This window comes from Balaenoptera borealis (assembly GCF_965194805.1).
Source record: "Balaenoptera borealis genome assembly, chromosome: 1".
Lineage (NCBI taxonomy): Eukaryota > Metazoa > Chordata > Mammalia > Artiodactyla > Balaenopteridae > Balaenoptera > Balaenoptera borealis.
The window spans coordinates 136784278-136796432 of NC_138860.1; the positions used below are offsets into that span (position 1 = coordinate 136784278).

A 12155-nucleotide genomic window follows, 5' to 3' on the forward strand; every position below is an offset into this window, starting at 1 on the left:
TATGGGTCTTGTTTTTGTATCCATTCAACAAGCCTGTGTCTTTTTGTTGGAGCATTTAATCCATTCACGTTTAAGGTAATTATTGATATGTATGTTCCTATGACCATTTTCTTAATTGTTTTGGGGTTTTTTTTGTGGGTCCTTTTCTTCTCTTGTGTTTCCCACTTAGAGAAGTTCCTTTAGCATTTGTTGTAGAGCTGGTTTGGTGGTGCTGAATTCTCTTAGCTTTTGCTTGTCTGTAAAGCTTTTGATTTCTTCATCAAATCGGAATGAGATCCTTGCCGTGTAGGGTAATCTTGGTTGTAGGTTCTTCCCTTTCATCTCTTTAAGTATATTATGCCTCTCCCTTGTGGCTTGTAGAGTTTCTGCTGAGAAATCAGCTGTTAACCTTATGGGAGTTCCCTTGTATGTTGTTTGTCATTTTTCCCTTGCTGCTTTCAATAATTTTTCTTTGTCTTTAATTTTTGCCAACTTGATTACTATGTGTCTTGGCATGTTTCTCCTTGGGTTTATCCTGTATGGGACTCACTGCGCTTCCTGGACTTGGGTGGCTATTTCCTTTCCCATATTAGGGAAGTTTTCGACTATAATCTCTTCAAATATTTTCTCGGGTCCTTTCTCTCTCTTCTCCTTCTGGGACCCCTATGATGCGAATGTTGTTGCGTTTAATGTTGTCCCAGAGGTCTCTTAGGCTGTCTTCATTTCTTTTCATTCTTTTTTCTTTATTCTGTTCCACAGCAGTGAATTCCACCATTCTGTCTTCCAGGTCACTTATCGGTTCTTCTGCCTCAGTTATTCTGCTATTGATTCCTTCTAGTGTACTTTTCATTTCAGTTATTGTATTGTTCATCTCTGTTTGTTTGTTCTTTAATTCTTCTAGGTCTTTGTTAAACATTTCTTGCATCTTCTCGATCTTTGCCTCCATTCTTTTTCCGAGGTCCTGGATCATCTTCATTATCATTATTCTGAATTCTTTTTCTGGAAGGTTGCCTATCTCCACTTCATTTAGTTGCTTTTCTGGGGTTTTATCTTGTTCCTTCATCTGGTACATAGCCCTCTGCCTTTTCATCTTGTCTATCTTTCTGTGAATGTGGTTTTTGTTCCACAGGCTGCAGGATTGTAGTTCTTTTTGCTTCTGCTGTCTGCCCTCTGGTAGATGAGGCTATCTAAGAGGCTTGTGCAAGTTTCCTGATCCTGTTAGTCTTCTGAAAGAAAAAATTGTACTTTTTTACTAGTTTTTAAATTTTTATTTAATTTGTTTCATTTTTTGTCTGTAGATATCTCTCTATTTTTCTATGTAAATCTCCCTTTTATTTGTTTTGTTTGTTCTGAAATGCTTTCTTAATTACTAATGTTATCTTTTTCCTTCCTTTTTTACTCACTAATGTGTTTAAGTCTAAAAACATATGTCTGAGTATATCTTCAGCTATGTCCATGGGTTTTATTATGAAGCATTTACCTTCTTATTATGTTTTAAATTCTTTTCAGTTTTAGTTTTTTCTTCATCTTTGACTTAAGGAATTATTTGGGAGAGTCTCATAATTTCAAAATAATACAATTTGTTTTCTTAGTCCCTGATTTTTGATTTGTAGGTTTAGAAGTTTATGATCACAGATTAAGTCCTGTAAATTCTCTAATTTTTGGAATTTATTAAAGTTTTTCTGGGAGCCAAAACAATAAAAAAAAATGTCCAGGTACATAATATATAGTTGATGTTGTGAGTATTGGCTGTTAATAGCTCACAGCTTTCCCCTTTTTAGAGAACTGTTCTGGCCAAATGGAGGTGCCTCACTAAGGAGAATATGTGCCTCTCTCTCTGCCCCCCCCCCCCCCCCACTTAGGGATCAGCAACAGGTAATGACTGAGTTACACAGAGTACAAAGGGCCAACCCCCTTTTGTCAAGGCAGAACCAGCAATGTGGTGCAGCTCCTGCTCCAGGGCTCCAGGATGAACCTAAACTCCAGCTGAGAGCACATGCTTTGCATAGCTCCTTCCTATCTGGCTTTCCTTTCTCTATTCCTCCTCAAAAACACTCCCTCAATGTTTCAGACCCTGTTCTGGGGAAGCTAACTGTTTCAAGAGCTGTCATAAAAAACTGCCACAAGCTGGGAGGCTTAAAAAAGCAGACATTAATTCTCTCATAGTTCTGGAGGCTAGAAGTTTGAAATCAAGGTACCATCAGGGCCATGCTCTTTGAAGGCTCTAGGGGAGAATCAGTTCCATGTTCTTCTCTCAGCTTCCAGTGTTGCTTGCAGTTCTTGCCATTTCTTGACTTGTAGACACATCACTCCAATTTCTGCCTCTGTTGTCACATAGATATGTTCTCCTCTCTGTATAGGGCTGTCTTGTATCGCTTGTTCACTCCTTATGAGGACATCACTCATTTAAGCTAAGGGACCACATTACTCCAATATGACCTCATCTTAACTTACATTTTAATTATATCTGTAAAGACCATATTTCCAAATAAGGTCAGATTCACAGGTATCAGCAGGTAGGAACTTTACATATCTTTTCTGAGGACACAGTTCAACCCTAAACACTGACCTAACACATCAGATGAAAGTGAGTATTCTCTATCTTAGGGCATGTCCTTCTTTCTGCCTGTAACTGCTAAATCAAGTTTTTAAAAAATATTATTAAAATTCTCCATATCTTGCTTATTTTTTGCCTTTTTTAAGACTCCATAAAAGAACCATTAAAATCTCTTAATTTAATTATGATTTATCAGGTTCTTTTATTTTTAGGAATTTTTACTTTATGTATGACTGTGATTATTGGATGCATAAAGATTTACTGTTGTTATACCCCCTTCAAGTTCTATCTCTACTATTAAACAGTATTTTTCTTTGTTTTGTCTAATACTTTTAAACTTGGAAATCTGCTTTTTCTTATATCAATACTGCTTTACTTGCTGTTATTTAATATACAAAATTTGATGATTGTTTTACCTTCTTTATGAACTGTATCCTTTGTTCTTATGTGAAATTGTGTTAGTTAGCTCAACCTGCCATAACAACATACCATACACTGGGTGGCTTAAACAACAGTGATTTATTTTCTTATAGTTCTGGTGGCTAGAAGCCCCAGATCAAGGTCTGGAAGGGCTGGTTTCTGTTGAGAGCTCTCTTCCTGGCTTGCAGACTGCCGGCTTTGTCCAGTGTCCTCATATGGCCTATCCTCAATGTGTAGGCCTGTGGTGGGGGCGGGGGGGCGGGAATCATTCTCTTTTCCGCTACTTATAAGGCCACTAATTCTATCAGGTTAGGGCCTCACGCTTATGACTCCACTTAATCTTTTTTATTTTTCTAATGTATTTATTTTATTTATTTATTTTTGGCTGAGTTGGGTCTTTGTTGCTCTGCATGGGCTTTCTCTAGTTGAGGTGAGTGGGGGCTACTCTTTGTTGTGGAGCACGGGCTTCTCATGGTGGTGGCTTCTCTTGTTGCAGAGCATGGGCTCTAGGCACCCGGGCTTCAGGAGTTGTGGCTTGTGGGCTCTGGAGTGTGGGCTCAGTAGTTGTGGCGCATGGGTTTAGCTGCTCCGCGGCATGTGGGATCTTCCTGGACCAGGGCTCGAACCCATGTCCCCTTAATTGGCAGGTGGATTCTTAACCACTGCACCACCAGGGAAGCCCTCCATTTAATCTTAATTACCTGCAATGTCCTAATCTCCAAATATAGTCACAATGGGGATTAGAACTTCAACATATTAATTTGCAAGGGGACACAATTAAGTCCATAGCAGATATCATTCCTTTTCTATTTAATGCTTTTGGCCTTGAAATTTACTTTGTCTAATATTAGTATTAACATTGCCTTTTTGCTCGTATTTCTGTGGTATATCTTTGACTAAAATTTCAAACTTAACTGAACTTTAACTCCTACTTTTCTTGTCTTTTGGTTTTCAGTGTGTATTCTCAAAGTCACATGTAGCTGGCTTTTATTTGTTAAACAAGCCAATTCATGTTTAATGAGTGGTACTTAATATAGCTGATTATATTCTATACAATCTAGTATTTATTTTAATTTTTTTGTTTGCACGACCAATTCCCCTTCCTCACTTGTTAATTTAGAAATGTTACTGTGCTTTTCCATTTCATTGCTGGTTACTTTCCACTTTCTATTAGACGTACAAAAATCTTGACTTCTCTCTTTTATAATTCCAATTCCCCTCCTCCACTAAGATGAATCCTTTAGAACTAGGTCAGTCAAACCATGGCCTTGGGGTCAAATCTGCCCTACCATCTGATTTTTACGGCTCACATGCTAAGAAGGGTTTTTACTTTTTAGACGGTTGATAAAGAAATCAGAAGAAGAATAACTTTTCATGATATATGAGAATTAAATAAAATTAAACTTTCAGTTACATAAATAAAGTTTCGTTAGAACACTGCCACACTTATTTTGTTACTTATTGTCCCTGACTATTTTTGTACTTTGATGGCAGAGTTGAGTAGTTGTGACAGAGACTGCATGGTTTGCAAGGCTGATAATATTTACTGTCCAGCCCTTTACACTTTGCTGACCTATGATTAAGAACATTCTAATATCCTCTGGTTGACCCAACTCTCTAGAATGTGTCCTTAGAAGGCTTTGCTTGTGCTTGTAAACTGGGATACAAATAAAAAGTTTAGCTGTATTTTTAATTTTTTAGCTGTCCTACCAAAGTATAGTTCTTACTATAGAATAAATTTCCTCAAAGAAAAATAAAAAGATAATGTATTTCCTATAATTAATGTATAGACTATTTTTCTTTATTTCCAAAATGGAATGACTCTCTAAGGTTAATATTTCTCATATGAATTTAAAAAATGATTTCTCAGCACTCTCTGCACAAATCAGTCTGGATAGTCTGTCCTTTTGATGGTTAGATGATCCACCCTCATCGTTGTCTGTGGGAAGCAACAGACTTTCTTTTTTGATTACGAATGGAAAGTGTGGCTTAGTGCTTCCCATACTGGTTATACTAGTTCCCTGCCTTGCTAAGTAGGAAAATGGCCTAGTGGGTGGGTAGAGAACCACAAGTTTCCAGTTATGCCTTGCACTAAAATAAAAATATAAAAAATTGTGCATGGTAGTTAAATTAGCAAGGAAAGAAACTGAGAAGAGATTTCAGGAAACTTTAGTCAGACACTTAGCATAGTTAAGCTTTAATAAACCTTCTGGTAATATGTGTTCATGTATGCGAAGAAGGGAAGAGAACATGTAAATTCAAATGGACACTAAGACAGGAAAAAATAAGTAGATAAGTAGCGTAAGCAAAAATATTAAAAGGGACTACGAAAGTCCTAAAGTGGGAGGCAAGACATCTGATCAGAAGAAGTATAAAAAAATAGGCAGAAGTTAGCAAAAAGAGATTAAATTTGGGGATGAATAGTATTTAATAATAAATGTGGACTTGAGAAATAATTCAGTGTTTCTGACTCAAAGAAGGTAGAAACAGGTGATTAAAACTTTTAAAAGAAAAAAAAGTAATCTAGGGAGTATAGTGGAGAGCAGAAATTGCTAAAATATATGCTCAATTCTTTAGGAAAACAGGTTCTGCATAAAGAAGTTGGAGGTGGAGAGGGAGCTTTCCACGATGGGTCAGATGTTTTACATACACTTTCCCTTTCGGTCTTCACGGCAACAACAGAAGTAGTGATCACCGATCATTGATCAGTGATAAGTAGCAATCACTGTTACAATCATTTTTACCTTTGAGAAAACTGAGGCTGCAGACACTAGTCACTTTGCCCAAAGTCACACAGCTAGTAAGGTCTGGAAGCTAAAATGAGATATGTATCTGTCAAATCTGCGATTTAAAACAAACAAACAAGCAAGCAAGCAAGCAAACAATCAAACAAACCTATATCACATTGCTGCTCAAAAGAAATGAATTCAGAAGAGAACTGAGGTGGAATGCAGCTGGAGGAATGTTTGGCACATTTGGCCCCAGGCACCACTTCCAGCGTTTGTGAAAGCAACATATTGGTGGGGCTGAGATCTGGATTGCAGGAGGTGAAAGTAAGAGCAGCAGAGAAAGTCAGAGGCAGCGGGGCAGGCCACTTATTTAAGAATTGCAGGAGCAAAAAAGCACAGTAAATTATCAAAACTATTTAATATTGAGTTTTCTTAATTCATTTTTTGATAATATCTAGAAAGATAGGTCAAGTCATGGTCCCAAAAGGAAAGTATTCACTCTCTAAAATGGCTAGATTTAAAAGTTCTGATTTCTCAACTGTTGTTTTGTAAACCAACCCACGTACTGGATAATTCCCAAGAGTTTCTAAAAAATCAATGAGCTGAGATAGCTCAATTTCCCGACACGTAATCTGTAAGGACCTTTTATTATGTGTTTTCTTTAAGGTTGTTTTACTAAGGATGACATCAGACGACAGCATTGACCCTTCTATTTAAGGTGCTGATGCATTTAGGACTGAACCTTTATATTTCTTGTGATGTCTGACAACAGAAACCGATCATATAGAATTTTTTTTTTAATGAAGAAAAAAAAGAAGATATCATTTAATTTTGATTTTGGGAAAAATTTCTCTATTGATTTTGGGGAAGGTTTCCTGCTGACATTCCTAGAGTTAACTGAATTTTCAGTAATTTGCTACTAGTACTGACTATACTTGCTGAAGCTGCTGCTAATGAATATTTTATAAAGCAGGAGGAAGATATTAGGTCTCAATTTGGAGGTCTGCCAAGTCTAAATTTCTCACCTTGATGTTGTAACTCAGCTCCAGTCCCACTTTTTCAGCTGCCTGAGGCAATCTCCAACTGAATATCCCATTATTAACTTAAATTCAACAAGTGCAAAATCAAGCTTAGTATTTTAGTCTTCAAATTCTTCCTGCTGACTTTATTTTTGCTAGGAGGACCATTGATCTGGTTACTCAGACTCAGACTTTCAACTGCAATCATAGGAGCTGCAATCATAGGGCTTCCTTTTAGGCATGGTGCGGTGAAGAGCTTAGCTAACATATGGATTTAATTCTCACCCAAACCCTGTGAGGTAGGTACCAGAACTATCATTACTGTACTTTAAGATGGGGAAGCTGCAGCTTAGTGGGGTTGGTGATTTATTTAAGATCACTTAACTAGTGACTGGGATGGAAGGACTCAGATCTGAGGCTGCAAACATCAGAGCTTGAAACTTTCAACCACCTTTTCACTTGGCCTTAATTACCTCTGACTCCTTCCTCTTTGCCTGATTATGTAGACTTTGTCCCTAAAATGCTCATACAACTGTCTTCTCCTTTCCATTTCAATGGCACCGCTGAGTTCAGCCCCTCATTACCTGTCACCTCTCCTCAGTGGTCTTCCTGCTCTTTACTGAAGCATTCATCTTCTTAAAGAGTCACTTCCTGTATACTATCAGCCTAATGAAAAGCCTTTGATGGCTACCCATGGTCTGAGTGTCATTTTCGTACTCAGACATTCAGGTTACCAATCTTAGTTCCAACCACTTATCTTCATGAACACTGTGTTTTATCCAGTCTAGACTTCTTCCTGTATTCTGAACTTCTGTGTCTGTTGAAATTCTACTTGTCGCCTTCATAGTATAGATAAGTGCTTCTTCCTTCATGAAGCCTTCCCTGATTCCCTTAATTATATAAAGATATTCTGAACTTTTCTTATGAAAACATATTCTAGCCTGTACCATGGTCACTTGTATACTTATCACCCCTATAGGATCCTAGGTCCTCTAGGGTTGAACTCTGTGTCCTATTACCTTTTTGGTTGGTAATTATGTAGCATAGTACTATCAATGCTTACGATTCTTTCTTGAAAAGTTAAGATGTATTACATTTTATTCTTAGGTGTCAGGATATGTGGTCCATATACTCAAGATGTTTTCAATCTAGTAAGGGAAACAAAGCTCTTATTCAAAACTCAGCTAGAGAAGAATCAGGGGCTCAGCCATGAGAGTGATGAAAGAAGAGTGAGGATGGGAGGGGAGAAATGAATGGAGAAAGATTTAGAGAAAAGGTGAGACCTGAGTTTAATGCTGAAAATGGAAGGAAGCTGCTATAAGTGGAAGGAGGGTGTTCTGAGCTAGACACAAGCATGAGTGAAGGCTGTGAGGAAGGGATGACACTTTAGGAACATCTATTGAGAAGAAAAAACACCAGGAAAGTTCAGTGGGTTTCCAAGTAAAACAATTCCCTCAAATTTAGTGTCATTTCTTTTTTCAAAAAATGTTTATCTTAAAATTGAGATATAATTGACAGAACATTGTATAATTTTAAGGTATACAGCATGTTAATTTGATACATTTATTGGTTGGAATAGGTGTTAGCTAACACATCTATCAAAATTTCCCAATACAAAGCTTTTTTAAATAATCAGCATTCCTCCAAGTTAGTTACAATTAGTAAGTTTTTACTATATATTCTTATGCTGTTATATAATTGCTAGAATTCATCATTGACTATCTGAATTACAGTACACAGCAATATGCTGGCAAACTGCTTCCTTTTTTTGATTTTTAACTGCCATCATATTGTAAGGTTTTGAATCCTTATACAGCCTAGGACAGATGGTAAGAAGTTATCTCATGGTTGAGGTTTTATAACTCTAAAAAATAAGGACATTTTTATAATGGACTTTCTACATACTAAAAAAATTTTCTTCATACTGATTTATTCATGCAAAATTGTTATATGATTTCCCCTGTTATTGTTCTAAGAGGGGAGATGTTCATAAATGTATAATGAATATATAAAACTCATTTATGTACTGTACTTATGATCTAATCCAGATTCAACACTGGCTATGAAGATTGACAAATCTTGGTTATGATAAATTATTACACAGACATATTCCCACTAAGGCACTAACAAAAAAAACAATGAAAATTGACTAATTCATTTTGAAACGCTACCTTAAAAGCCAGAACAAAGAGAAAAAAAGGGATTTAAAAAGTATACTTAAAAAAAAAATACACGTCATCTTGAGGGAAAAATAAGACATCAGTACATGACTATAAAGCACTGACTATTTTCCCATTTGTTAAGTTCATTTTGATATGGATTACACATCATTTTTTCCTTAGGACTATAGAGTTACTAATTTTCTCCATATGTGTACACTTCATCTTTGACCTTTAACAAATGTCCTCTAGGCAGACCACTTACCATCCAAGAACAATGTCACAGCACCATTTTACATGCACACAAAGGGCTGAAAACTCCATAAAAATAAATGATCCATGTTATAAGCTACATTAACCCACAGAATAATAAGCTATTGCAGCCCTGTAAATTTTAGTGCCATCCATTCAAAACCACACTGGGTCACTTTAGTATTAAATTCATAGGAACAAAATAGTAAATACACATGTTTTATCTGTTAAGCTGCCAGCTATATATTTTGTGTAAAAGTCTGTTAGCCTAGGAAACCTATTGAAATGTGTATCAGGCAGTGTATATTTAAAGGCAGTGTCTCTTTCCAATACACGATTTTATGTTACAGATACACTTACTATTAAGCATCATGTATATTTAATATCACAAGCTCTACTTCAGTGCCCTAAAAAGCCTTTGTTCATTTTGTTGTTTCCATTATTGAAGAGCTAATATTTGGTTCTCCCACAATTTTGTAAAGTGCAGGCAACCCACAAGAACTTCTAGTTTTAGCCAGCAGTCCTGTGGGACTACGATAATTGTTATGAAATCATTAATTCTACATTAGCAGTTTCAACTGTCAGGTACATATAACAATAATTGCAGTTAATGAATGCTGCTTAACTTATTAAATACAAAATGAAAACCAGTATTCTTTTATACACAGCACTGAGACAGAGTAACATTGATCATTTGTGTATACCACATTGAATATGCTACCGTCATTTATTGGTCAGGGTACATAGCCATATTTTTTAAGACTTCTCTTCATTAAAAAAATAATGCAGGGAATTCTAACTCTCTAATTAAAGTATAATTAAAATAATTAGTACCCAAAGCAATATTTTTTTTTTAATATTTTATTTATTTATTTATTTATTTATTTATGGCTGTGTTGGGTCTTCGTTTCTGCGCGAGGGCTTTCTCTAAGTTGCGGCAAGCGGGGGCCGCTCTTCATCGCGGTGCGCAGGCCTCTCACTATCGCGGCCTCTCTTGTTGCAGAGCACAGGCTCCAGACGCGCAGGCTCAGTAGTTGTGGCTCACGGGCCCAGTTGCTCCGTGGCATGTGGGATCTTCCCAGACCAGGGCTCGAACCCGTGTCCCCTGCATTGGCAGGCAGATTCTCAACCACTGCGCCACCAGGGAAGCCCCCAAAGCAATATTTAATAAGAATCTATGTCTATGAAAAAACAATCCAGCAGAACCAAGACTTAGTTCCTTCTTTGGATAAACAAGAGTCTTTCTTGTGCCAACTTCTCTCCCCCAAAGAGTAAGTATACTCTTTCATACTTACAAGAGCATGAAAAAGTCCCCAAACTTCCAATTGTTTGAAATATTAGTGTTGAGTCTTTCTCAAACGTCTGGGCGGTGAAACTTGTGTGCAAAGATACAGCCTATTTCTTGATTTAAAAAGTATGAACTAAATTTCTTGTTTTCAGTCACTCAGAGTAAACTGTGTAGACATTTGCAAGAGCAAAGAGAGAAGAATTTCTGAAAATGTAAGAGGCAAAGGTATCATTTTTAGGATCCCAGAGGCATCTGCTTCCAATCAGTATGCTCTGGCCAGTCAGTTGTCCAATGTGAACCATCACAATTAGCTTATATCGTGGAGTCATCAAGTCCTTGACCTGGGCTTTAATAACCTAGACATTAAAAGGAAAAAAAAGGTCCTCACTTAGTCACATTGAAAGGTAAGAGTTTTAATTTTCCTCATAAATATAGTGGAGTTAATTGAAGAAAACAGCATGATACATTTTGGATCCTTTCAGTAATTGTTGTAGAATGGTAGCTATAATTTCCTTCAAGCACTGTCCTCACAAGACAGGACATTTAGGGACAAAATGATAGCCCCAGCAAGAAATCTACATTTTCTAAGGCACATGGAAAAATGATAATCCAGAGAATAGAGTTCAATGGATTTATTACATTCTTTGAAAATCTATGTTGAGATGGCTTCCCTTCAAAGAACGTCGGCGTTTGAGTTATACCCTCTTGTTAATGTCTAACTAAGGGACCATACAGCTGGAGTCTCCTGTAATATGACTAATCGTGAATGCTTATTAGAGAGTTTGTAATAAAAAAGAAAGTAGAGAAAACCTGATGGAGTGCCAGCATTTTACTTGATAAAAATAGAAAGGTATTTAAAGGCCACAATGTTTGCATTTGATGGCATACAAAGAAGGTGCCTTGGGGAAGACAAAATGATTATTAAAATGTATTTTTTACAATAAAAATTTTAAATAAATGGGGAAGTTTTATACATTTCTTAGACAGAATACATGCAAGTGATGCACATAATAATTGTATTAGACAAAGGCTTTTTACACACACACAGACACACATAGAATATGACCTAATAAATATTTTTATAAAATAAAAATAAGCAGTTTTACTGCTACTGCAAATTAATTGCCTTCATCAAAAAGTAGGGGGTTGTAGTATGGAGGTTCCTTAAAAAACTACAAATAGAACTACCATACGACCCAGCAATCCCAATACTGGGCATATACCCTGAGAAAACCATAGGTCAAAAAGAGTCATGTACCAAAATGTTCATTGCAGCTCTATTTACAATAGCCAGGACATGGAAGCAACCTAAATGTCCATCGACAGATGAATGGATAAAGAAGATGTGGCATATATATACAATGGAATATTACTCAGCCATAAAAAGAAATGAAATGGAGGTATTTGTAATGAGGTGGATGGAGTTAGAGTCTGTCATACAGAGTGAAGTAAGTCAGAAAGAGAAAAACAAATACAGTATGCTAACACATATATACGGAATCTAAGGAAAAAAAAAAAAAGGCCATGAAGAACCTAGTGGCAAGACGGGAATAAAGACACAGACCTACTAGAGAATGGACTTGAGGATATGGGGAGGGGGTGGGGTGAGATGTGACAGGGTAAGAGAGTGTCATGGACATATATACACTACCAAATGTAAAATAGATAACTAGTGGGAAGCAGCCGCATAGCACAGGGAGATCAGCTCGGTGCTTTGTGACCACCTAGAGGGGTGGGATGGGGAGGGTGGGA

The 12155-nt window shown here is 36.8% G+C and overlaps 1 protein-coding gene and 1 long non-coding RNA gene across 2 annotated transcripts in view; one reads left to right on the forward strand and one right to left on the reverse strand.

The window, feature by feature from the left end:
• The first annotated feature begins 283 nt into the window (after positions 1-283).
• On the forward strand, positions 284-8545 carry LOC309613515. The gene is made up of 2 exons (XR_014235770.1): positions 284-1152; positions 4906-8545. It is a non-coding gene; the product is annotated as an uncharacterized lncRNA (long non-coding RNA).
• A 1726-nt stretch (positions 8546-10271) lies between these two features.
• DYNLT5 (dynein light chain Tctex-type family member 5) overlaps positions 10272-12155 on the reverse strand; it is a 28178-nt gene continuing 26294 nt past the window's right edge. Inside the window, exon 6 of the mRNA XM_082359414.1 lies at positions 10272-10759. Within this exon, the coding sequence (XP_082215540.1) occupies positions 10556-10759 (204 nt within the window). The 3' untranslated portion in view covers positions 10272-10555. The remainder of the gene's footprint in view (positions 10760-12155) is intronic.